We start from the raw sequence: 27,495 nt of genomic DNA, 5'->3' as shown, positions 1-27,495 counted from the left end.
TGAATTTTCATTGCTGGTTGAATTCAAATTTGCTCAAAATGCCAATATTATGAGATACTACTCCAAAATGCAGCCTACGTGTCCACAAGGGGGCAGACGGGTTGACACCTGTGTTTACCTGGAAGGAACAACTTGAATGTTTACACATTAGTGTCATCATTGGTGTAAATATGAATCAGTCGTCAGTCAGTAAAGGCATACACCCACAGTTCCTGTAACACCAGCTCAGTTGTCCTTTACTTCAGTTTCGCTTTATTACATATAGGCTAGTCCTCGCAATTGAAATACGGGACACACTTTAACACTTGGAGTTTAGCTGTATTATCATTATCAGCATCCACATTGAGGAGAAATAGGGAACCAGCTTATTTATTCCTTATTAACAAAATGTAACAATTTGTATAACAACACAGCATTGTTTCTAGCCATAACACCGCTCCGGGGAAACTCATTGCCTCAGTCAGTTCCGGGTGCGTGGATCTCAGGTTGTCTGTTTAAATAGTGTCTATGGAAGAATGAGCGACGAGCTGGAGTTAAAGCCTTTAAAATTTGGCCCTGACAACAATAATGACCCCGGTGGTGACCAAGGAAATGAGGTACATTGGCAAAAATGTTTATTTTATTTATTCTAATCTAGTTTTATGTTCATTGACTTGTTTAGTTTCTCACGGTGTCTGGGCAAGCGCGTGCACGTTCAGAGAGCAACTATTGTATTATCGCTGTTTGATCGAAGGATTTATGGAAAAAACGCTTTGATTTTTTTTATTATTAATTTCCTTACAAAAAGTAGGCTGCCTTAGTATTTAAATGCAAACCTTGACCTGGATTATTAGGCTATATACATTATTGTATCCAATCTTCATAAAATACCATGTCCAAAGCTGAGAAGTTTGGCCAAGATGCTCTTCTTCATCTAGTTTAATAAATCTCATAAAACATATAAAACCAGTTTTTTAAAACCTGTTATTTCATTATCATTCTATAAAACACACTACACTAGAAATTCAATTCATACATGAATACAGTCAATGACTTGAATACAGGAAATTGTAAAACAATAGGTTACTGTCGTAACCCCGGTTCTCTGAAACATCGAGTGGAGAGATCCACCTATGGGAAGGGCATCCGTACCTGACCTCTGCAGAAGCATCCAATTGCACCAAGTCTGGCTAGACAGACAGAAGCGCGCGGCCAGTGCCCGATGAGGCCACACCCCTCACCCACGGGCATATAACATCTGGGCGCGCTGCTATTCCTCAGTAAGTATATTCGCTTCTCGTGCGGCAAGCGGGGCAAAGCTGGTGGATCTCTCCACTCGATGTTTCAGAGAACCGGGGTTACGACAGTAACCTATTGTTCTCTTTCATCATCTCGTGTTCGAGATCCACCTATGGGAGAGACATGGACAGCTCCCCGATTGCCCAATACACTCACAGTGAGGTTCTGAAGCCAGAGAAGGACGGTCACCTCAGGGAGGCGGTGCCTGACACGTCCCTTAATCATGAGCCTGCGATGGTGAAACCACACCTAACTAATGTGGACAAGCAGGACATGAAATACGCATGGGACACATGCGAGATAGTAACCCCAACCCACCAAGACATAATCTATACCCGAAAGGGGAAGAAATGATAGGTGACAGGAATGAACATGGCCAGTCAGCCCATTCACTCTTAATGGTATATATATACCAACAGGGTTACAGCAGGGAGGGGCTAAGACGACCCGACCCCTAGAACCGAATGTGCTACCGAGGTACTGGTGACATCCAGCCGGTAGTAGCGCACGAAGGTATGAGGAGAAGCCCAACTGGCAGCAGAGCAGATGTCCTGCAGTGACACTCCCCTAAACAGAGCCCAAGAGGTGGCTAAACCTCTTGTGGAATGAGCTCTGATGCCCCTAGGGGGTTGCACTCTCTTTGCTTTGTAAGCCATGGTAATAGCATCCACAACCCAATGTGAGAGGCGTTGCTTCAAAATTGGACTCCCTAAGTGAGGGGGAGCCCATGAAACAAAGAGCTGGTCGCTCTACCGGAAAGCATTCGTCCTGGTCATATATGCCTGTAAGGCACGGACTGGACACAGAGCGTTCAGCCTCTGATCCTCTAGAGAGGTAAAAAGGTGGAGGGTGAAAAGCGGACAGCTCCAACACCTCCGAAGTGAACGCAGGGAAGCACTTCGGCATGAAGGCCGGGTTAGGCTTAAGGAAGACCTTATCTCCACTAAGAGAGAACTAGAGCACGAAGGATGAACCGAGAGTGCATGTAGCTAACTGACACGTTTAGCAGATGCCAAGGCCAAAAGCAAAGCTGTCTTGAGAGACAGCAGCTTAAGGGATATACTATCCAAAGGCTCAAAAGGGTGTTGAGACAGAGCTTCCAGCACCATGGAGAGGTCCCACTCCGGGACAGTTCTCCTGACGACTGGCAAAGAGCGGCGTGCACCCTTCATAAATCTACGGATTCGAGGGTGCTGACCGACGGTCGAGCCCTCAAAACCCACATGACAGGCTGAAATAGCAGCCAAGTGGACCTTAATGGTGGAAAAGGACCTGCCTTTATCCATGAGGTCTTGAAGGAAACACAAAATATCAGGAACTGAACACTGATAAGATGTGAAACTGCGCCCATCGCACCACCCCTCGAACACTTGCCACTTACAGCCATATAAGGGCCGTGTAGAGACGGCCCTGGCATTCTGAATAGTGGTAACCACACGCGGCGAAAGCCCAAGTGCGTTCAGGTTCGTCCTCTCACGGGCCAGGCCCAGAGAGCCAACCTGTCCGGCTGGGGGTGGTAAATCTCACCGTTGGCTTGGGATAATAGATCCGTGCGAACGGGAAGGCACAATGGCTCGGCGTATAACAGAGGGATTATCTCCGCCAGCCACGGTGCTTTGGGCCATCTGGGTGCTATCAGAATGAGACAGGCCCTGCTCTCTCACCCTGGCCAATGTGGGAATATCAGGCACAGGGGAGGAAAAGCATACAGGAGCACTCTAGGCCATGGGTGGGCCAGTGCGTCTACCCCGAGGGGCGCGTCCACGTCCCTTAGAGAGAAGAACATAGGACAATGGCAGTTTCCGCGCGAGGCGAATAGATCTACGCTCGCCCGTCCAAATCTCATCCATAGCATTTCCACTATCTGCGGATGAAGACGCCGATCCCGTAGATTGGGTTTCCCCTTGACAGCAGATGCGCCGACGTTCAGAATGCCTGGGACGTGAGTCGCGCGTAGCGACAAGAAAACCCGTCTGCTCCACACCAAGAGCTTGTGAGCTAGGAGGTGAAGTTTCGACGAGCGCAAGCTGTCCTGACGGTTGATATATGCCACAGCCGTGGTTTTGTCGAACCGTACCAGCACATGATGTCCCTGCAGGCGAGGCAGAAAATGATTCAGAGCTTTACAATTGGTAAAAAAGCTCTAAATAATTTATATGTGCTGAACGTAGTCTGTTTGGCCACAGACCGTTCACAGTTTTGCCCTCCTGGGTGGCACCCCAGCCTGTTAAGGATGCATCTGTCGTCACCACTTTCCGCATCGTAACCGCCCCGAGAGGGGTTCCCCATGCGTAAAAGTCTGCGTTCTTCCAATGGCGCAGGGCTGCAGTGCACGCGCGCGCGTCACTGTAACCGAGCGGCAAAGGTCGCGAATCGGGCTGAAATGTAGCGACAAAACCCATTTCATGAACGCCCTCATCTTAAGGAGTCCTAATGGCACAACTTGGGTGGATGAAGCCATGAGACCCTGCATCCTGAGACATGTGCGATATTGCACTTTCGCCCCTTCTCTGAACTGTGAAAGACAGCTCATAGAGAGCGAACGCGCTCTAGAGAGAGACGCGCTCGCATGGCAACCGAGTTCAACTCCAAACCCAGGAAATTGACATTCTGACTGGGCGTGAGATTGCTCTTGCCCACGTTCACTTGGAACCCGAGCGATGTGATGTGCGCGAGCACACGGCCGGTGTCCTGCAACACCTTCTCCTTCGATTCGGCTATGATGAGCCAATCGTCTATGTAAGTCAGGATTCTCAGACCTGTTATTCTAAGAGGCGTTAAGCCCGCCTCCGCGCACAGACAGAAAGACCGGGGACTCAAACTGAGTCCAAACAGAAGAACTGTGAATTCGCAACATATGCCCTGGTAGGCAAAACGAAGAAAATTCCTGTGCGGAGGATAAATGCTTATGTGAAAGAAAGCATCTTTCAGATCGACTGATGTGAACCAGTCGTTCTGTTTTATGGCACGGGCGAGAGCGCCCTGTGTCAGCATTCTGAAGGTGTATTTCCTCAAATGTTTGTTCAACACTCGAAGGTCCAAGATAGGGCGGAGAGAGCCGCCTTTCTTTGGAACCAGAAAATACCGGGAATAAAAACCCTGGTTCATCAGATTGGGGGGGTCCACCTGAATCGCTCCCTTGTTTAAGAGAGATGAATTTTCCTCTTCCAGAATGTGAGAAGCTTTCTCTTCCGTGTGAGAAAAGAGAATGCCGTTGAAATGAGAGGGTTTTACTGCGAGTTGCAATCTGTAACCCTGCATTATTGTACGCATAACCCACTCGGGAGCCGAACGGTTCGCCAAGCCGCTTCGTGACTCGCGAGTGTCCCCGCTCGGGACAGAGCAGAGCTGTGTCTTGAGACCAACAGAATTATTTGTGATGCAATGGCGCCATCTCGTGGGCACACTAGAGGCGACATGCGGGGGTTCGGAGGGGTTTCCTCTCTCTGCGGAAAGAGGTTTTTCCTCCGAAACGAATTTGTTAGATTCGTTATTATTTGTGTTTGTGTGTTTTGTGTTGGGCAAACACTGCGTGAACTGGGCAAACATAGTGTGGTGTACACTGTGCTAAACTTTACCCACAAGGAGCCCCTTGAAATTGGGGGGAAAAACACACATCTCCTGAACACATGAACTGGGCAGTCTCAAGTGCAGGCAGAAAATACTATCCATTTTTAAGGATATATAAGAATAGTTTGTTTAAACGTGTATTTAGTTATGTGTTGGGAAACACAATGACCAAGCCTTCCACACACACAAAGTGCACTAGAAACACATGGCTTGCAGCCGCAACTGAGCTGTGCGAGCCCAGCTGGTTGATTTGTGAGGCAATGGCGCCATCTTGAGGGTAGACTCGGGGCGACATGCAAGGGATCAGAGAGATTTGCTCTCTATGTTGACACAGATATAAAAATCTGCACGAATTCATTTGATTCGTTTAATAATAGTTTGTGTTTTGTGTTGGGAAACACTGGGGCAAGCCTTTAATAACTGGGTGAGGGAACCAAGTGTGTGCGGTGTGGTAACACTGCTTATGTACTTTCCCTCACAACAGCCCCCCTGTGGCTTGGTAGCCACGAGACGGGATTACCCGACCGTCCGAGGGAGACCCCGTGTCTTTCGGACAAGGGTTCCGGGACCGGGAGAATACGGAGGGCTCGTGGCCCGTGAACGCGGGCTGGAGGCTCTCATGGTGGAACAGCAGGCGGGCTGCTAGCGTTCAGGGCCGCCTTCCTACTCATCAAGGCCCGTGAGACAGTGTTAACAGTCTAGCGGGAGGCTCTAGGCGCGCTTGAGAGCTTCGCGAACACTGGAAAAAACGTTGAAGAGTTGTTTCCTCAGGCTGGGCGGTGGTACCCGCGTTTACCCGTCGTAAATATTCCTATCCTGGTCGGTGGCGCTCTATGGAGCTGGCCACACAATGTTGAGACGAACGGCCGCTCGCTCACAAACTTCCAGGAGGATCGACTGAGGCAAAACCGCGTGAGCGCTAGCTTAGGGTAACGTTAGAAAGACCGCGTCATCCTCGTCGCCGGAACCGTACCGGTTCGTCAACGAGAGTGAGGTTTTCCCGCGAAGATGTCCTCTTCAGGGAATGCGGATTGGGCTGAATACCGCTCAAATATTTTATTTGTGGCGCTCCGGGAGTCCCCCGGTAGCGCGTCATCATCACCGTGTCCCCCATCCGAGTAAGAAATGCCAAGCACAGTGCGCTGGATAGTGCAACTAAAGCCGGCTTTGTAAAAAGCTACATGGGCAGCAATTACAATGACCGCAATTCTCCGGGTTCTCCAAAGCTTCTTGAGCGTGCTAAGCCCAAGCGGACCGCGCAGAACGAGAGGGTCCTTAGCGGCGATGAGAGCACCACACGCGGCCGGGCAGGCTCGTCGTGATGGACTGTTCCCCAGGGGAAGCGGCTGTTTAGACGGTCACATAGCCATGGGTGGGCCAGCGGTGAAGAACTCGGAAAATACGTGGCGGGCAGCCATGTAAGGAGGAGCAGGTGAAGGACAGCGAGAGCTCGGCGGCTCCGGATGCAAAAAACACAGCGGATAGGCTGAAGAAAAACGACTGTCACTCACGTCTGGCGGAGGCTGATCTGGCGATATGTCCTCCTGTAGACTCGAAAGTGGACAGCGTAACGTTAATCCAACCGAACTGTGTCAGTGCAGAGTACAGAGGTCGCGAGAAGCGAATGTCAACTGAGGAATAGCAGCGCGCCCAGATGTTATATGCCCGTGGGTGAGGGGTGTGGCCTCATCGGGCACTGGCCGCGCGCTTCTGTCTGTCTAGCCAGACTTGGTGCAATTGGATGCTTCTGCAGAGGTCAGGTACGGATGCCCTTCCCATAGGTGGATCTCGAACACGAGATGATGAAAGAGAACAACAACAACAAAAATGGCTAAATGTTTTTAATGGTCTAAACAACAATATATTGTTCAGAAAAAAGCAAAAGTTAAGCAAATGCACTGCTTGAAAAGATATTGTTGTCTCAGAAAAACATCAGAGACAGAGTTACACGATGATGTTCTTTAGCGGTGTCTTCAAAAACCTGTCGAGAATTATAATCTCAATGCATCTTTACCACAGTGAAGCATGGGGGAAGATGTGTCATTGTGTGGGGAGCCTTTGAGCTGCTGGTATTGGTGATACTTCACTGTGAACAATCATGATCCTCTGGTTTCACAGACAAGCCCCTGTTTTAAAGGGATAGTTCTCCCAAAAATGAAAATTACCCCATGATTTACTCACCCTCAAGCCATGCATCCTACTGTAGGTGTATATGACAATCTTCTTTCAGACGAATACTGTACAATCTGAGTTATATTAAAAATGTCTCTTCCACGCTTTATAATGGCAGTGGATGGATGTTTCTATCAATAAAAGTGCATCCATTCATGATAAAAGTGCTCCATTCATCACTGTGGATTAATACAGGACTTCTGAAGCAAAGCGATGCGTGTGAGAAAAATATCCATATTTAAAACTTTATCAACTGAAATAACTAGCTTCCGTAAGATGGCTGCAGTGTTGTAGTACTCGAGACTCGGACTCGTCTCGGACTCGGTCTCGAGACCATATCTTAATGGTCTTGGTCTTGTCATGGACTCGTGTCCATTTGGACTCGGAATTGACTCGTACTCGAACATTTTTTTTTTTAGGACTCGGAATTATTCCCGAGTCCACTCGAGTTCAATTCAAAATATTTTTCATGATTATTAATGTATGTTAATAAAATATTTCTTTAAATTGATTGACACGCCCAGTGATTGGTGATTTTCTAGTGCGCAACTGCGCATGACAAATTGTAATAAAATTACTTTTAACACCACCTACTATGTGGCCTTTTTACCCTAAACTGATCATATTTTTTAAACTCTAAGTAAATTCAGTAAAAAAAAAAAAAAAGTATTTCTCTAAATAAATAAAAGTAAATTAGGTAATCAACCCTCACCGGTCTCGGTCTCGACTCAGACTCGACTCTCTATGGACTCGGTCTCGACTCGGACTCGACCGTCTCTGGTCTCGGACTCGACTCTCTATGGTCTCGGTGTCAACTCGGACTCGAGTGAGGTGGTCTCGACTACAACACTGGATGGCTGTACGCATCGATTGAAAGAGGTGAAAGAGTAACACCTGATAGACCAAAACAAAAACACCAGTCACGAATTAGAAGCTTAAAACAAGACTTTTTAAAGAGAAATGTCGGAAGAGCTTGACCTAGAAGAATGACCTAGGATGGCTTGAGGTTAAATCATGAGTAAATCATGGGGTAATTTAAATTTTGGGGGAAATATCCCTTTAAATGAAAGCAATTTGCACTGGCATATAGTAAAATAGGTCAGTGTCATTGTTTTGTGATGCATACAGCAGTAACGTTTTTTTTTCTTTCTTTTTTTAAGACTCGTTTATAAAAGGTACTTCAGTGTCCTAATTGAACCAAGGTCTATGTGAAACCACAGGGCTTTTTTGTTGTTTTTTAAAATTGCTTGCACACAATTTCTGAAACTATGGGTCCATTTCTCTAAACTCTACTCACAAAACTACAACAACAAAACTACAAATCACGCATCTCTTGCAAAAGCATGCTTAATTCAATACTATTTCACTTTTTTTGAAAAATTGTGTTTTTGTATGGTAACTTTATACACAAACTATCAAATGATTAGCCATGTACACTTTTTCATAAACACTAGTACAATTATGGAACTGAACTAAATCGATACTGATTGAGCTTGAGAAATGGACTAAATAAACAGAAATGCAAGGGTGAAAAATGTATTTGTTTCTCAAAACATTGAGTTTCTAAATTCAAATTTGGTATATTTACACTATAAACAAAGAAAAATAAATAATTTCTCCCTCTGAACAACGAGTTTGGATTTCTAAGGCCCTGTTTACACGACAACGCTGGCGGCTGAAAAATTTAAAATATTTTATCGGATGTGCCTTTCGTTTACATGGCGATGGCGTTTTTGGGGCTTAAAGGGTTAGTTCACCCAAAAATGAAAATGAAGTCATTAATTACTCACCCCCATGCTGTTCCAACCCCGTAAGACCTTCGTTCATCTTCGGAACACAAATAAAGATATTTTTGATTGAATCTGAGAGCTGGATCAGTCCTACATAGACTGCCTAAGGGACTGGCTCTTGACGGCCCATAAAGTCATTAAAGAAAAGGTTTACATATTCCATGTGCCTACAGCGGCTCAATTATAAGTTTATCAAGCGACGAGAATAATTTTGTGCGAAAAAAACATAAATAACGACTTTATTCGACTATTCCATTACTTCCTTATGGGCGCATGCGCGAGAACTGAGACGAGGACGTTCTCATTCGTTTACTTCTTGTTACCGGCTGCTCACCGCTTAGGAGTATTACCGCCCCCTACCGTATAAGATGATGATATAGCTGGAAGCGCAAAACTTTCTGTTTGCAAGCAGAGGAAGATGCGCGCTGTACATACGCTTTTCAATTAGCGTATTTTCCGCACTATAAGGTGCACTTAAAAGCCTTTAATCTTCTCAAAAAACGACAGTGTTCCTTATAATCCGGAGCGCCTTATATATGGATCATCATTTTATACGGTAGGGGGCGGTAATACTCCTAAGCGGTGAGCAGCCGGTAACAAGAAGTAGTCGAAGAAGAACGTCGTCATCTCAGTTCCCGCGCATGCGCCCATAAGGAAGTAATGGAATAGTCGAATAAAGTCGTTATTTATGTTTTCTTCACACAAAAAGTAGTCTTGTCGCTTGATAAACTTATAATTGAGCCGCTCTATGCACATGGAATAGTTAAACCTTTTCTTTAATGACTTTATGGGCCGTCAAGAGCCAGTCCCTTAGGCAGTCTATGTAGGACTGATCCAGCTCTCAGATTGAATCAAAAATATCTTCATTTGTGTTCCGAAGATGAACGAAGGTCTTACGGGGTTGGTACAGCATGGGGGTGAGTAATTAATGACTTCATTTTCATTTTTGGGTGAACTAACCCTTTAAAAACGCAAAAAAAAAAGTGAAACCACCCTCCAGAGTGGAATTCGCTCCATCGCCACGTTCCCGTGTATATGGTAAAAACCAGAGCCATGGCTCTGGTAAAAACGCAAAGGTCTGCTTGACAGTGAAGGTTGTACGCAGGCGCGCGGGCTTGGTGTTGTTGTAGTATGCACTGGAGTGCATACTACACTGAATTTCACAGACTTTTGCGTCATCATCTGCACGCGGATTTCACAACCAAAATGCTCGTCTAAACGCAGAATAAAAAGTGACAACGCAACGCCACTTTTGCGTTTTCTCTTCAGAATCGTTTCCGTGTAAACATAGCCTAAGTGAACAAATCATGAGTAACTGTTTTCACACATGATCGTTGGTAATTGGGAAATGATTGTGCCATCTATATGGTAATGTTTCCCAAATGAGAAACAAGAGCTGTTAGTTGAGTAATGTGTCTAATGTAGAGGACTGTGTTTGGCTTTTTTTTCCCCAAAAGGTTTGTTTTACAACTGCCATCTGTGTGTAAAGCAGATCATTAGCTTGCGGTTTTGCAGACTTGGTCAGAAGATGAAGTATGCAAGTCAATGGTTTCACTGAGTGGGCCAGTACCATTTTTAGTGTCTAAGCAATGTTAAAACGCTATAATGCTTTAAAGTACAAGTAGACAGTAAACTTGCTTCCCACAAATGAAAAGTTGTTATCTAAAAAGGAATGATCAGATGATATCCTAATATTCAAGAAGTGGCTTGAGAACAAGTCCATCTGGCTCATGTTTTGGCATCGGTCAGAGTCCAGATTTGAACCGTGTGTGTATATAGTATATAAGTGGATAGGAAATGTTTACATAATGGTTGCATGAATCGTTTCTTCAAATGGGTATAAATCTATTTCAGAACCATATGAAAACAACACGAGTACATTTCTAAGAACATAGCACATTTTAAAACTAGTTTCCCCTTCTTTTTAAAAAGATGAACCCTTTTCTTCATGCTGGACTCTCTTTCATGACATTGTTTTGCTAGTGGCCGTTATCTAAAGATATATATTTAAAACACTGCTACTGTACAAAGCAATATTTTAATCTTAATATGTGTGTAAATTGTGCAAGTGTTCACAGGGAAATGGATTTTGCACGATCCAGGTCGGGACAGATGAAGTTTCTAATCTTCTACCAACACCACAGGTGAATGCCTTTTACTCATAACTTTTGATTGGCTGAAGAAATCAATGATTTACAGTACATATGCCAGACGCTTTTATCCAAAATGATTTGCGTATACATTTTTATCAGTTCGGGTGTTCACTGAGAGTTGAATCCACGATCTTCCTGTCGCGAGTGCCATTCTCTACTGTTTGAGCTACAGGAACGGCTTTAAAATGAATGAATCGGATGGTTTTGTGCCAAAGCAAAGCCATTTTATTTGACATTGCAAAACCATTTGGATATACATTTGCAATGCACTGTATGTCAAAATGGGTTTGCTTTGGCACACAACCGCCATAGTTTCTTTCATTCAACTACATAAGCTGGTCCTTTCACTTTGTCTCGCATTGAAACTTGATACGCAATGACTCAAATAAAAAATATGCATGGTTGACAAATACACAAGTGTGCCTCTAATCTCCAATGCTACTTTCACTCATGTTATTGAAGAAAGCTTCTCTTGATATGTGCAACCTGAAAACTCAGAAATGAAGCAGCAAACTGATCCTTTAGTTTACTTTGACCTGTCTGGATGTGTGTGTTCAGGCCGCAGAGAACATCGGGAATCAGGATGAAGTGGATGGAGATGATGTGGATACTAACTCGCAAACTGAAACCTCAAGGGTAAATCTGAAACCAGAAGCCATTATTTATGTGTATATAAAAAAATATGGTGCATGTTTATTCCTCATGAGTGAATTAGTCCAGCTATGTGCACTATTAGTTTTTTTTTAAGAGGATGTGTTGTCAAGATCACTGGACCTGAAAACTGTATGTGCACTGTAAAGTAAATCGCTCTGTGTATCTGGACTTGCCTTTGAACGACACTTGAGAGAAACCCTTGTGATTGCAGTGGCGAAGGGAGTTGCAGAGCCTAAAGACTGAACTGAATGAGAAGGTGGTGTGGAAACTCAAACTATGGATGGTGATACTTCTCGTCTTCTTTGTCATCGCTCTGGTTATTGCGATCTCATTGATTGCGTGTGCAGGTATAGATTCTCCATTCTGTTTCATTGATTATGTCACTAGTGCAATTTGTTATTCGGTAGTGGCCAAAGGTGGGGATATTTGTTTTATGACCCTACACTCTAAACAATGCTGGGTTGTTTTAACCCAAATGTGGACAAATCCAAATGTTGAGTAAAAAATTTAATTTTAAATTTGAACCCAACTTCAACTTTCACTTTCAATTTCAACTGTACGTTTTTTAATTGCGTTTTTAACCCAACATTTGGGTTTGTCCAAATTTCACCCAAATTTGGGTTGAAACACCTCAGCATTTTTTGGGGGGTTGAAACAACTCAGCAAGTGTATAAGCTTAATAAACCATCAAAATATGAGTGAAACATGTTTTAAATATATGAGGGAAGAACTAATGCTAAATGTCGGTATGGTATTTTATTTTGTGAGAAAATCATTTGGCAAACTACAGCTACTGGTTTTATTTTGCTATGCAGACTGATCTCATGAAATGACGTATATGACACGGCAATTCATATTTCCATTTTTGGCGTGTGTTATCAACACGCATAATCGCTTTTCAGCGTGTTTATGAATGCTGTTGATTTAACGTTTCATTACTGTATATATAAATATATGACCTCCCCTAACCCCGTCCCTAAACTTACCCGTCACTGGGGTCACGCCTGACAAGCAGCCAATGAGTCACGTCCCAGGAGCGTGAATAGGAAAAGAGCACAAAAGAAAAGAGGGTAACACTTTAGAATACGGTTCCTTCGTTAATGAATAACTACACAAGAACTAATGAGTAACACAATATTAACAATCTAGTAACTATTATTAACTAACAAGAAACTCTGATTAACGAACTACTAAGTAATATCGCACAGACGAAAGTGGTAGTTCACTATTAAGTAATCAATAACTACTATTTTTTTCAATACTTCCCAGAGAACTACTGAAAAGTTTATTAACAATCTAGTAACTACTATTAACTAAAATAAATTCTTATTAACGAATTAGTAAATAATAGCTCACAGATGAAAGTGTTACTAGATACTTCTGTGGGAGTTACTAATTATTTGGATTCGTATTATAAAGTGAAGATCATTGGAACTAACTAATAATTACTCAAGTGTTACTAAAGACATTTTCTAAAAGTATACTAAAGTTCACCAAAAAACTCAAACATTTGCACAAATCATGACTAGATCATGTAGTAACACTTGAGTAATTACTAGTTAGTTCCAATGATCTTCACTTTATAATACGGATCCAAATAATTAGTAACTCCCACAGAAGTATCTAGTAACACTTTCATCTGTGAGCTATTACTTACTAATTATTTGGATTCGTATTATAAAGTGAAGATCATTGGAACTAACTAGTAATGACTCAAGTGTTACTAAAGACATTTTCTAAAAGTATACTAAAGTTCACCAAAAAACTCAAACATTTGCACAAATCATGACTAGATCATGTAGTAACACTTGAGTAATTACTAGTTAGTTCCAATGATCTTCACTTTATAATACGGATCCAAATAATTAGTAACTCCCACAGAAGTATCTAGTAACACTTTCATCTGTGAGCTATTACTTACTAATTATTTGGATCCGTATTATAAAGTGAAGATCATTGGAACTAACTAGTAATTACTCAAGTGTTACTACATGATCTAGTGATGATTTGTGCAACCGTTTGAGATTTTTGGTGAACTTTAGTATACTTTTAGAAAATGTCTTTAGTAACACTTGAGTAATTACTAGTTAGTTCCAATGATCTTCACTTTATAATACGAATCCAAATAATTAGTAATTCCCACAGAAGTATCTAGTAACACTTTCATCTGTGAGCTATTACTTACTAATTCGTTAATAAGAATTTATTTTAGTTAATAGTAGTTACTAGATTGTTAATAAACTTTTTCAGTAGTTCTCTGGGAAGTATTAAAAAAATAGTAGTTATTGATTACTTAATAGTGAACTACCACTTTCGTCTGTGCGCTATTACTTACTAGTTCGTTAATCAGAGTTTCTTGTTAGTTAATAATAGTTACTAGATTGTTAATATTGTGTTACTCATTAGTTCTTGTGTAGTTATTCATTAACGAAGGAACCGTATTCTAAAGTGTTACCGAAAAGAGAAAGCGAACACATGTGGAACATAACAGTGTGTGTCGTTGTGTTATCACAAATAAAACAAATGACTCCTACGATATCTTTAACAAAACGGTCATTGTAATATTTGAATAAAGGGTGAAGATATCATTTTTTCTAGGCTGTGAAAATGGCGTGATCTTTTGCGTGATGCATTATTCTTCTGCAATGAGCAACTTTTAGCCACCTAGAACAAAAAACAAAAACAAAAAAAAACACACTCATGGAAACTGAGAGTTTACGTTTAATGCCTCTAAAAATCAGAAATTAAGAAAAAAGTAATTTTCCTTAAACCTTGAATTGTGTACACTTTTTATGGTGTGTTCACGTCATAATTCCTTGTAATAAGTGTTCACGTTCTTGCAGAACTTGTGATTACAACTTGTAAACTCAACGCATTCTCATCCTAGAGCGTCATAGTGCTGCTTTTAAAATTTTGTCTAAATCCAACGCGCATGGCACCCTTTAGCATCAACATAACACACTTCATAACACACTTCGGTTATGGGTAGGTTTAGTTCTGGGTTAGGGTTAGACCACTAGGGGGCGCCTTCTGGGCCAGATATATCTGCGTCTCATAAGCCCCTTTTACACAGCGCGTTGATCCCGGGAAATTGCCAGAACGTGAGAACGCAAACATGACCCGAGATTGATACCGGGACTGATGCCGGGTTGGGGACCTAACATAACAGGTGTTCTGACGATTCATGCTACCCATCGAGATTTGCTACTTACCGGTTATGCGCATGTGCAGACTCACAGTTTTTTTTTTTGTTTGTTTTTTTTTACAAAAGGTACATTTTCCTGTTATAATGTATAATTTCCCTTTAAAAAATGCTTACTACCATATGAATATTTGTACAGTCAGCCAGCTGACAAACAATAACTGAAAGTTTCAGTTACTATGAGGAAAGGTGTACTTTGACAAGTCAAAGATGAATAGTTTATGATAATTTTTACTTTTCACACCGTTTTAAAAATAAAAACAGTAGTCTACAGTATACAGTAGCTAACTTAGAATTGTATTATAATTGTATTTCATACGACTTTAATTGGCATTCTCTGATCAATTCGCGTTACGGTAGCATTTTTCGACAAGGCACCAAAAATCGACAGAACCGGAACAAAGCCCATAGATATGTATATAGAGGCTAGATATGTCGTCCACGCTGCTGGCCAATGGAGGTCGACGTCTGCACCTGGCGGCCATCTTGTCACAGACAGCTCGCTCGCTCGTAACATTGTGTTAATGGTACATGTACTATTTAAATAACCATAACTTGCTCAATTTTCTAACGATTTTCAAACGGTTTGTTTTGTTATAAACGTCAGAGATGTAGTTATGACACTGTATACTTATGAATAAAAAGTGTATAAATAAATAATCATCCAGATAATTATAGCCACGTTAATAACGTTTGTAAGAAACCAAACCGTTTGTAAATCCGTCAAGATTTCAACGAGATAAGAGTATTTGTGTTCGTGCTGATCACTCATACATCAGCTTGTCTGTGACAAGATGGCCGCCGGTGATGACAATGGAAACTCGTAACACATCTAGCCTTTATATACATATCTATGCAAAAGCCAGGACCAATGCCGTAAAGGGTGTGTCATAGTGATGACTCTCGTGCCATTTTGCGACTCTGTTGCTCTTAGAGTTGAAAGTTTGTGTTCGTCATCAACAAATAAAGGACGAACAAATGTCTGCAAACTGGATCGAAGCAGAGACCAGGAGCTCCTCACTGTCCGCGCTGAAGCCGCTCGTTCAGCCCGCTTTATGGAACGGTATGCGCGTGTACATGTTTTCGACGCGTCCGTTATACGTCTCATCCTGACGTCATGTGTCTTTCCGGGATCTTTACGGGTTGTGTGTGAACGCACTCACAGATCCCGGCAAATCACTGGCCGTGTGAATGAACCGAAATCTAACAATCACGGGACAAATGCCAGGGTCACATTATCCGTGTATTTTCCGGAATCTCTGTGTGAAAGGGGCTATACTGATGCTAAAGGTTGCCATGTGTGTTGGATGTAGATGAAATGTCAAAAGCCTTGGGATGAGACCGGGCTGGAATTTTCAGCTCAGACTTCTGGGCTGCGTCCGAAAGCTGATAAATGCTGCCTTCAGAGGTGCCGAATCCAGTGTTAGCTTCACTTCCTGTCTCCTGAGATACCTTTTGAAGACCGCATAGATGTATCCTTCACTGCCTGTGATATCCCACAATCCTGTGCTTTCCATTCTGTGACGGATGAACTAAAAAATAAAGATGGCGTCTTAAGGTTTCGGTTCGTGGTCAGTTTGTGTGGAAATGGACGGTTTTGACCAATGTTTTCCACTTTTGATGTCATTTCTAGCAAGAACTGATTGTAGTAATTAAATAGTCGCCTAGTTTTCACCTAAGGTTCCCTATTTTGATGTAGATCGTTTATTCTGTCTCTGCGAGCAGCGTTTGTATATGAAGGAACCTCACAAAACTGATTTCAAAGACCGCAGTTTAGCCAGCTGTCTAAGCTTTGGGACGCAGCCACATATATAATCATAACCTCTTCACGTTTGACTTTTTTTCACGTCAAATGACCACATGCTGCACCAGATCACACATCTGAACCAACAACTATTATGTTATTGACCCTTACAGCATTTCATGCCACGCCGGCCATGACAGATTTAGAGTTTTTCCACTTCTTCTGGTTCATGTTGAGCGTATCTCCTTCCTGTTCTGAGCTGATGCCGGTCGGTTCTGGCGTGAACATATCTGGCTTTGAATTGATGTTTAAAGTAGTGAGATCAGAGAAGCCTTTCTCTATGAATTCCCAGAGATGATGGAACCATGGGATAAATAATCATAACTGATCATACTTTACTCATTTAAATAATATTTTAACTGCATGAACTTTATGATCGTGTCTTGATGTGTTATAAAATGGATTTGTCAATTGTCAAAGTAATTCCAACGATCTAATTCTGAGTGTTGTTTTGTAACCCTCTGTGTTTTAAAGTTAGTGATGACGATGGGGATGACGATTATGATAAATCATCATTTGTGGTGAATCGCTTCTTCAGTGGGAATTTTAGTGTGGACATCAGCAGTTTCACTTTAGACCAAGAGACACGGCTGCTGGAACAGCAGGTAATTATGAGACGACCATTACTTGACGTTACGCCTCTGAAGTGTGTTTGAGAAACCCATTCATACTCTTCATGTTATGTCCAACAGACATGTATGATTATTGAAATCGATTTGTGGATTTAAAGATATGTTAACCAGCACCATTGTCAAGTTTCACATGATTTTCATCACTAATCTTGAATCTGAAACTAAATATATGTTCTGTGTTCAAAACAATGCTATACTCTATATGGAAACAATCTGATGTTATCAATAACCACAGACAATGTGACTCATCTCTTGGTTTGTGTGGGAAAAATGCATTTATGCTGACAGCAATGCTTACAAGTGACATCTAAAGAGCGGGAAATGTGTTTTTTGAGCTGTGAAGTTGTCTAGATTATCATTTTAGTGGAGGGACTACTTTTTCGCATACACATATTATTTGAAAGCTGCGCGTGCGCGTCGGCCGGTTCACGCCTCGCCGTCGTCCATTAAAACCTGACAATGGACACCTCGTCGGGCATTAACCCGCTTATACCATGGCCACTTGCCAAATAAAACATTTTTGAAACAGTAGCTGCTAGTTTATATTTTAATTAGGCTAAATCAAGTTTTTACAAATAATAACTCGCCTGGTTTATTTAGCAACCGGAGATATTTATAGTCCGCTCAGCTTGTAGAACCCTTCAGGTTCAAAAATGCATTTTTTTTTTTTCATGAAACACAAAGGTAGGCATAGTTATTATTTTTTTTTAATTACACATAAAACAATTAATCAAACAGGCTTCTTAGGCTTGAAACGCTGTACTCTCCTCCTGCCTTGGTTGTCTGGACTGCTGCGTAAAACTCCCGCAGGGTCTCATTCAGAGCAGCAGCGGTGTCATTTTCTTTGCGACGTTTCTCCGTTTTATTTACATTTTTTCTTTCTTCAGCAGCATCCCAGTCGTCAAAGTTGTCATATTCTCCATAAATGTTAAAAGAAATAACGAAGTCGCTCATTGTTGTATTAGTAGGCTATGTAATATCTAACTAACGTTAGATGTTTGTTTTGATAGAGCAAATTGTTAACGGATACTTTGACTGCCTGTTGCTATGGTTACTCACAGCTGTTGTGGGCAGCGCATTTATTTAGTCATTTCGAATGGTAAACAGGCAGTTTCACCAGAACTACTTTACTTGGTGTCCTCTATCACTTTTTAACGGACACCCTGCAGCCAATCACAATCGAGTATTCACCCAGACCATGGTATAAATACATGTAAATGCAAAATTAGCCATTACACCTGTCAGCAGTTTCAGTTTTTTGAAACATGATTTTTTCTTATTGCGCAACAGACATTCACCAAAAGTCGCCACAACCAATATGTGCACTAAACGTTTTCAAACCTCCTCAGAAACATGAGTCATCATGATTTGTAGGAAAGGGATAGTTTACCCAGAAATGAATTTACTGTCTTACACAAATTCATTTACTCACCCTCATGTTGTTCCAAACTTGCATGACTTTATTCTTCTTCTGTGGAAAAGAATGTGACTCCAGAACTATTAACATGAACACACTGTTCAAACACTGTTACTTCTTGATAAATCCTCACAAATCAGATAAGAAGTGCTACCACAGATAACAGGAAACACTTTTTGTTAGAGAGAGGTTTGGAACAACTTGAGGTTGAGTATAAAACAAAACTCATTTTTATATGAGCTAACCATTTTAAGAGGACCTACAGTATGATGCTTTTTATTTTTTATTTTATTTATTTATTTTTTTTTTTTACATATTTAAGCTTTTTTGTACTCTTTAGTGTGTAATGTCGCTGTTTGCGCAGGAAAAGGGTCTGCAAAGTCAGTCATTCTCTATTATATCAGTAAACAGCGTTGGAAACTCCCTGAAACACCTCCATTGTAGTCTTGAGTTTTCTTCTAGAACAAACATGCCACAATATTCCTTATTTAAATCATTACATATGCAAAAAAAGAAAAAAAAAGGGGGGGGGGGGGGGTGATATTGCCGAAACACAGGAACGGTTGACTAATCAAAACACAGTGGTCCAGCCGACCAATCAGAGCAAACTGTGCTTTTCAATAGGAGAGGCTTCATTTACACTGCACAGATCCAGTCTTTTGACCATATCTGATCATATTATCATATCCTTTTGCACACGTATGTCATATTTTTACATTCTCTTTATACACCTATTGATTTCCAAGTGATTGTCGGTGATTGTTATTTCGTCTAGGCTCACTAGATCTAGAATTCTGAAGGGAAATAGCTCTGTAAGATTTTATTTTTTTTAATGAATTAACGAGAGACAGAGAGAGACTAATAGTGAAGCTTGTTGGTTTAATTACAGCGAAGATATAACTTCATTTAATTACAGCAAGGTAAAGCTGTGTTGTTTATAAAACACACGGGTCAGCTCCTGAATGTTCACTTTACTTTCGCAGTAAAGTAAACTTTTTTTCGAAGAAGTTTCGCACATCGGTTTCATAATATCAAATGAAAAATCTTTATGGGCAAACTTGTCACCCACAAGCATGTATCTGATGGGTGTACAGTAAGTGGCTTAGATTGGATGCGGAAAAATCGCATATTGTGCTGAATTTTGTGTTTACAAGTGCGCAACAAAGTCCGATCCGTGTCAGATGCGAGTAAAAACACGTGAGTTTAATAATTTTTTTTCAGTGTAAACGCAGCCATAGAGACAGGAACTAAAACAGTGTTACTGACAGACTGGGAAGAGAGGTGCTGCAAAAATGTCAAATATGCGAAAAATATGTGTTTTTTTCAGTGAGCCCAAAAACCAAATCAAGAAGACTTTGTAAAAGGGCATGAAAAGTCCTCTTTAAAGGAAAATGAAACTGGCTTGGCCTGAGCAGGGTATGAGCCACAACTTGCACTTCTTCTTTCACTGTGACAGTGTTACTAGTCAATCTTTCTGTCTGTATCTCATCTCCCCTCAGCTAAAAGACGTCTACAGTTCTTCTCCTGCGTTGGGACGGTACTTCTCCAATGTCACCATACACCATCTCCAGTGAGTCTATATCACACTCCATTATCACATTTGACACCTTCTCTTCTGTTTACCTTTTGTTCAGACTGCAGTGTGCCTTTTAAAGGGATACTCCACTTTTTTTTTGGAAATAGGCTCATTTTACCACTCCCCCAGAGTTAAACAGTTGGGTTTTACCGTTTTCAATTGTATTCAGCAAATTTTTTTTATATTTAGAAGAATATCAGTAACCAGACAGTTTTTGGTCTCATTGACTTCCAAAGTATATTTTTTTATTACTATGGAAGTCAATGAGACCAGAAACTGTCTGGTTACTGATATTCTTCTAAATATCAGAAAATCAGCTGAGTGGATTCGAAAACGGTAAAACTCAACTTTTTAACTCTGGGGGAGTGGTAAAATAAGCCTATTTCCCAAAAGATTGGAGTATCCCTTTAAAGGGATAGTTCACCCAAAAATGAAAATTCTGTCAGTTTTTACTCACCCTCATGTTGTTCCAACCCCGTAAGACCTTCGTTCGTCTTCGGAACACAAATAAAGATATTTTTGATGAAATCTGGGAACTGGATCACTCCTCCATACTAGTCCATAGGCTTCTTGAGGGATTGAAACTTGCCGGCCTCGAAAAGTTATTAAAGACATCGTTAAAATAGTCCAAGTGACTACAGGGGCTCAATCTTAACTTTATCAAACGACGAGAACACTTTTTGTGAGCAAAAAACAACAAAAATAACGACTTTATTTCAATTATTCATGTCCTTCTCTCTCTCTGCCTCGAGTCAGGTTACTAGTTTAACGGCGTTAACAGTTTAACTTTTCGAGGTTGGCAAATTTCAATCCCTCAAGAAGCCTATGGACTAGTATGCAGGAGTGATCCAGCTTTCAGATTTCATCAAAAATATCTTAATTTGTGCTCCGACGATGAACGAAGGTCTTACGAGGTTGGAACAACATGAGTGTGAGTAAATACTGACAGAATTTACCTTTTTGGGTGAACTAACCCTTTAAACCTCGTCCACACATCGGTTTTGAGCTGCACTTTTTGGTGTGGTCCAAACAAACATTTCACTTTAATATCAAGTTTAAGTTGATTGAAATGAGTGTTTGATGCCTTTGTTTCGACACAGGGACACTACAGCCCAGTTTACGCTACAGTTCATGATGCCTTTAGATCACGAGGAGTTGGTCCGCTACACTCTGAGCCTAAAGATGGTTAAAAATGTGCTTCTCCAACACTTGTATGATCAGGACACTGGAGACCCCTTCTACATCACACCAGCGTCACTCAGCATGGAAGGTGAACACACGAGTCATCAAGACAATTCATAGAAATGGAAATTATATAGTGGCAAAATATGTTTTGCAGTAAAGCATGCAGTTCTACCGAATGAATACGGTTTTGTTTTATTAGTAGAGTTAACTATGATATTCTTGTTTGCTTTTGTTTTTCAGTTGGGTAGATGAGTAGGACTTCAACTACAAGATTTTTTTTTTTTTCCCTGAGCAAATGTGTGAAGTTAAACCACTGCAACCCTCGTCAGGAAACAAACATTACATTATTCACTCGATTGACGTTCACAAATTTGTTAATAGTAATTACCCATCAGTAATTAACATTTAATAATCACTGCTGATATATTTTACACATTTTTTATGAAAAAAAAACTTTTTAACACTTCAAAATATTTTAAAAGAATAAAGTAAAACAATAGTTTTTTTTGCTGTATTATTATTATATTTTTTACAATTTATGGATGTAGCTTATTGTATTAGGGTATGTTTTTTTTTTTACACTTATCTCAGTTTAAGTATCAAAAGATCATCCTAACCCTGATTATGGAAGCGCTAAACCTGTTCTGTTGCCATGATGACGTGAACTTCCATATTGCTCTGGGATGATTTTCTTTAATATGTGTCCTGTACTTTTATAGATTTTTATTAAATGCCTGGCCATTTTTGTATCACTGTGGAGCATTCTTTGTGTGTTAATGTAGATTTATTTACCTAACACTTTACCTGAAGGGGTGTGCATAAGACTGACATGAGACATTCATGACCATGACACGACATCTTTCTTGAATATGAAGTAGGGTTTATGCATGTTTATGACAACTCTCATTAAGTGACTTTTGCTCAATAATGACATTTTGAATGCAAATATGACATTGTCTTTGTTATGACATCTTGACATAAACCGGCAAATTTACACTGCTAGCTGTACACTCACTACTTTACATTGTAGCAAACTGTCATTTCTTCAGTGTTGTCCCATGAAAAGATATGATCAAATACTTACAAAATTGTGAGGGGTGTACTCACTTTTGTGAGTAACTGTATTTGAGTTTATATTAGGTATAAAGCATAAAAATACAAGCCCGACTAAGGTTTGCGACAGGCTACATTTGTAAGTTGTACATTTTTAAGTTCAATTCTATGTTCCCATAAATGTCAAAAAATCTTAAGCGCGCTCCCTCAATTCCCACTGACTAACCTTTATCATATCTTAAAAATAGCTAAGATTGATCTAAATAAATTTTTAAAAATGGCTTCTTTAGGAATTAGTGATAAACTGTTTTGAACAATTACTTTTAGAAAATATAAAAATGTGTGATTTTTTTTTTTTTGGTGAAATTGATTCACATGATCTATGTTGCCCTCTCCTGGTGACACCAACAGGGCATTCTTACAGCACATCTCAAAGTGCTTTATTTTCTCCAAAATAAAACTTTTAACCTTAGCCTACATTTATAATTAAGACAAATAAATTGTGAAAAACTATTTTTTTTGTTAGGAAAATGAATATTAATCAACAAATTTATCAACAACCCAATGCACAAAGTAAAAGTGAAAACAGTAATTCAAAAGAACAGAGCCATAAAAAGATTGTGTAAAGTCGCACACCCACTGTTTGCAGTCTCCGGTGATCGTGCGGCTGCGGCTTCACTGTGATAAAATGTCGGTCTAAATACTGAGAATCCTACAATAAAACATAGAGTCAACATTTTGGAGAATGATATAGTTATTAGTGTATGATGACGGTGAAGTACATTGTTTCTACGACTAATGGCACCTATACAACCTATCCTTTTCATGCACGCTTCTTTCTCAACTAACGTTATACAGGGAAGCCAACCTAACATTTAACAGCTAGACTGGATATGTGTTGCAGATATCTAATTCAATTTTGCCTATAGTCAAAAAGAACATTTCAGATATCCACAACTACATTCTTCCTATCCGTAATTGTCATGACAAATGACATCACGTTGACCATTCATTCAGTTGGAGATATATCCACTATGTGAGTTACGGATATCTGCCACTGAATTGTACATAGGCCTATCTGTAATTCCAGTTTGAGATATCTACAATTTAATTCAAAACTCCAGTTCAAGATATCTTTAATTAACCTCAGTTCAAGATATCTACATGTTCCTTTTCAGATAGGCCTATATCCTAAATTGAGTTTTGCCTACTCTTTGCTCTGTCATGTTTTTCATGATAAAATGGATGTGTGGTGCGAGCAGCTCTTATTGTGTCTTTGAATATACATACAATAGCAAAATAAATATTTATATTTATATTCTTAAATATAGTCTACAACAGAAAACTTTGTTTGGCTACTATCTTGCTACTGCAGTACCTACGCTAAGTAAAAGCCTATAATTTTATAAAACATCACTACAAATGTTAACATTTTCTACAAAATGTGTTTAGCAGACAACATTCTTATTTTTAATAAACATGTGTACTACATAATTAGGCTAGGCTACACTGTTTAAACTATTTAGCTGTTTTAGAAGTTGGCCACTTAATAAAATAATTGAAATCAGTGTGAAATGTGTGAATCTGCTAAGCTGCTACGAAGTAAAGGCCTATAATTTAGAAAACTTCACTACAAATGTTAATATTTTTTACTAAATGATTTTATCAGACAACATTCCTTATGTATTTTTTTAATAAACATGTGTAACATAACAATGTTTCAAACTATTTAGCCGTTTTTAGGTAGGCTATTTGATTCGAACTTTAAATTTTAAATTAGATTCAGGTGTAAATCTATAAGCATGAGAATACCATAATATTGTAATATTAAGAGGAAACAGTACAGAAAATAACAGAAATGTTTCCCTCAGCTATAACAGTGGCACCAGACCAGAGCCGCTATGACGTCATAGAGAGTTGATGATTTTTAGAACGTTCGCGCGCTTTGTTAAAGCCGTGTAACTCTCCAACTCTTCACTCATTTACTGAGTTTGCAGCTGCTTTAGTGTGATTGATACACAACAGCGATTCATCATGGGACAGAAGAGTTCACGAGTACAAGCGTTCACGGATAGCGAGCAGGTTCACGACCTCCATCACCGTGACCGCTCACCGTCAAATCATCTTCCCCATCGGCCTGACGAGGAGAAGCCCGAGGGAGAGAGAGACCAGCGTCCCATCTCGCGTCTGAAGAGGAAGATGAAGAAGAAGATGAAGAAAGCGCCGGGCGACTTCAACTTCTTCAAGTGTCTCTCTTTCAGACGCAAAAACACGAGCTCGGATCAGGATGAGATCATGAAGGATCAAGAGACGGAAACACCCAGGAGAAGTACCGACGGTAAATGACAACCATGTTATGAGAATATTATCATGAAAAACTGGAAAAGTGTTCCTTCCTACATTATATTCCTACATGAAAAAGTCACTTCATAATGTACACCTGTTAAATGAGTAACGGGAACTTCTGCGCCCTGTAAAATGGTTTTAAAAACAAAGAATTTTTAACTTTCTTTCAATAATAAATTAAGAAACTTCAAAAGTGTAAAATGTGTAATATTATACTCTGCACTTCAGAAATCAATAGGTGAACAATTAGTAATTGACTCTAATATCAAAGAGCTGCTGTTCCTCATAAATCAGTATTGTTTTAGCTGCTCAACTGCTTATATTCTCCTGTTTAGATGAAAATCCTCCACAGTCCATCTCTAGATCTGGAGAGGTCATTGATCTGAGGGAACCTCCTGTCGATGATCCTGAAGTCCTTCCCGCCGCCGAGCTTCAAACTCCAGTCCTCGACGCTCCAGTCCGTCTGACAGCGGGTGAAACGTCTCCTCTCCGTCACCAGGAGAACATGAGACCTGAGGGTGAGTTTCCTGCCACAGTCCCCAACGATAATCTCACAATATCTGCAAAGCACCACTAAACCTCGTCTCCTTCTCTTCCTCTTTTAACAGACGAAATCTGCAGCCGATATTCATTCGGCCGTAAGCTGGGGGAAGGGGGATTTGGTGCCGTCTACGAAGGCACTCGTTTGGCGGATAACAAGCTGGTTTGACTTTTTTTATTTTTATTAATAGTTTAGCAAATTCTTTGATATCTCACTTTATCCTAAGCAAGACATCTTACTGTATCATCTGTTCACTATTAAGGGCTCTTCTTGACCCGTTGGGATTTCAATTCTTGCTTGGACGTTATGATATGATCTCTACACACATTCATTGCTTTTTGTTTTTTCCATCAGGTGGCGGTGAAGTTCATCCAGAAGATGGAAGACATGGAGTGCATCAGCATTGTGAGTAAAAGTGATTTGATCAGCAGACAAACGGAGTTAAATCCCTATTTTAAAGCATCTGACATCATATGTGCCTTTCTTCCAGCCTGATCATCCCGAACCCCTTCCCAAAGAAGTGGCTCTGACGATCCTGGCCAGTAGCAAAGGTCCAGCGATGGACATCATCAAGCTTCTGGACTGGCAGGACCAGGAGGACTTCTGCGTCATGGTCCTCGAGCGTTTCTCCGACTGCATAGATGTGTTCGACTTCGTGGCACACAGCGGCGGCCGCATCGAGGAGAAGATCGCGCGGCACATCATGTGGTCGGCAACACTAGCCGCTGATGCGTGCTGTCGCCGCGGAGTTTACCATGGCGACATCAAACTGGAGAACCTGCTGATAAACGTCAGGAGCCGCGACGTCACACTCATCGACTTTGGATGCGGCGAACTCCTGACAGAATCTCCCTACACGAGTTTCTCTGGTGTGTATCAGTTCTCAGAGCTCTTGTGAATCATTAACTCAACACTGCTGTGGTAGAGACTCACACATCTGACAAACACTCTTTCCTCCAGGCACAGATTTGTACTGCCCTCCCGAGTACAGAATGAAGGGCGAGTTTCACGGGAAGCCGGCCACGGTCTGGACTCTGGGGATCCTGTTGTTCAGAATGGTGTGTGGACACTTTCCAGATACTGCCGACTTGTACAGGACCAATATGAAGATCTGGTACAAATCCAGCTTGACAGAAGGTGATTTGTTTATTACTTCAATACAATTCTAATCCAAACTTCATAGGCTTTATAGGAGTTTGCTGTGTAGAGAATGCAGGAATTTGACCTGAAGATCTCACAGCGTAGAATAATGACAGTAATAATCAGACGTCTCTCCGTCTTTCTCACAGACTGCTGTGATTTGATCTGCTCACTTCTGCAGCAGAAGCCAGAGCGTCGGCTTGATCTGCACAGGATTATTCAGCACAACTGGTTTTAGGTACTGAGCCATGAGCTAAACATATTGAAGATGGATTTTGCAAACCTCACCTGTTCTAAGTGGGATGAATTTAGCAGCCTTATTTCTGTGTTTTTGTTCCAGGTGGAAAACCGGTCACAGTGTCGTCTCTTCAGGAGATCTCTTTCCGTTTGATGAAAAAATCCACCAAAAGCAAGAATGCAGCTGTAGATGTCTTTAATAGATTTTTGTCATGACACAATATTTAGGACAACGACTAATATTGCACAGCAAAACCACTAGATGGCACAAAATTTGCAGTATAAAATATGATATTAATCATACAATAAAATGTATCTATTGTACTGCCATAATACATTTGTATTATTTCCTTTATTTAACCAGGAGAGTCACATTGAGATATTACTATCTCTTCTTCCAGAGAGACCTGATGGGATCTCCTTCAAAGATTCCAGATTCTGTCATTTTTTTTATATTTATTTTAATACATATTTATTAAACAAAAAATGAATATCCTTTATTTATTCAAATAAACAGAAAATAGTACAAACTTTGCTGAAGTGATTGTTTTGGAAAAGTATTAGATATTATGTGAAACATATTACTGAAACTAAAGTGTTTGTATTGATAATGATCCTGGTGATTTTTACCTCCAGAGAGCAAGGCCATCCTCACCACCTCGCACATCTGAATGATTGTTCGGTGAAACGCACCACTTGACTTTAATCATTTATTTTCCCACAAAATCTTTCGATCCATCAATGT

At 40.7% G+C, this 27,495-nt stretch overlaps 2 protein-coding genes across 3 annotated transcripts; both read left to right on the top strand.

Moving 5' to 3' along the window:
* Window positions 1-238: 238 nt before the first annotated feature.
* On the top strand, window positions 239-22,182 carry c15h3orf52 (chromosome 15 C3orf52 homolog). 2 transcript variants are annotated; one of them, XM_039660144.2, is made up of 8 exons: window positions 239-596; window positions 10,889-10,954; window positions 11,522-11,599; window positions 11,829-11,964; window positions 17,098-17,228; window positions 20,172-20,242; window positions 21,349-21,518; window positions 21,674-22,182. In XM_039660144.2, the coding sequence occupies exons 1-8, from the start codon at window positions 516-518 to the stop codon at window positions 21,679-21,681; spliced, it is 741 nt and encodes a 246-aa protein (XP_039516078.2). In that variant the 5' UTR covers window positions 239-515; the 3' UTR covers window positions 21,682-22,182. The 2 variants fall into 2 exon arrangements, with proteins under 2 accessions (XP_039516078.2, XP_039516077.2); XM_039660143.2 differs by having other exon boundaries at window positions 240-596; window positions 10,880-10,954.
* A 2,187-nt stretch (window positions 22,183-24,369) lies between these two features.
* Window positions 24,370-27,284, top strand: LOC120470514 (serine/threonine-protein kinase pim-2). The gene is made up of 8 exons (XM_039660064.2): window positions 24,370-24,824; window positions 25,168-25,350; window positions 25,441-25,535; window positions 25,728-25,778; window positions 25,864-26,242; window positions 26,334-26,510; window positions 26,663-26,751; window positions 26,854-27,284. The coding sequence occupies exons 1-7, from the start codon at window positions 24,521-24,523 to the stop codon at window positions 26,749-26,751; spliced, it is 1,278 nt and encodes a 425-aa protein (XP_039515998.2). The 5' UTR covers window positions 24,370-24,520; the 3' UTR covers window positions 26,854-27,284.
* The last annotated feature ends 211 nt before the right edge of the window (window positions 27,285-27,495 follow it).

The sequence above is a fragment of the Pimephales promelas genome, chromosome 16 (assembly GCF_988280905.1).
Source record: "Pimephales promelas chromosome 16, fPimPro1.hap1.1, whole genome shotgun sequence".
Taxonomy (NCBI): Eukaryota; Metazoa; Chordata; class Actinopteri; order Cypriniformes; family Leuciscidae; genus Pimephales; species Pimephales promelas.
This window is presented reverse-complemented; position numbering and strand designations above follow the sequence as displayed.

What these genes read in the sequence shown, in the direction of transcription:
- c15h3orf52 (XM_039660143.2), top strand. Translation starts at nt 516, where the DNA reads ATGAGCGACGAGCTGGAGTTAAAGCCTTTAAAATTTGGCCCTGACAAC. An exon ending in CGCAAACTGAAACCTCAAGG is followed by an intron (nt 11,600 to 11,828) that starts GTAAATCTGAAA and finishes TTGTGATTGCAG; the next exon opens with TGGCGAAGGGAGTTGCAGAG. An exon ending in CTCATTGATTGCGTGTGCAG is followed by an intron (nt 11,965 to 17,097) that starts GTATAGATTCTC and finishes TGTGTTTTAAAG; the next exon opens with TTAGTGATGACGATGGGGAT.
- LOC120470514 (XM_039660064.2), top strand. Translation starts at nt 24,521, where the DNA reads ATGGGACAGAAGAGTTCACGAGTACAAGCGTTCACGGATAGCGAGCAG. An exon ending in GTTTGGCGGATAACAAGCTG is followed by an intron (nt 25,536 to 25,727) that starts GTTTGACTTTTT and finishes TTTTTCCATCAG; the next exon opens with GTGGCGGTGAAGTTCATCCA. An exon ending in CAAATCCAGCTTGACAGAAG is followed by an intron (nt 26,511 to 26,662) that starts GTGATTTGTTTA and finishes TCTTTCTCACAG; the next exon opens with ACTGCTGTGATTTGATCTGC.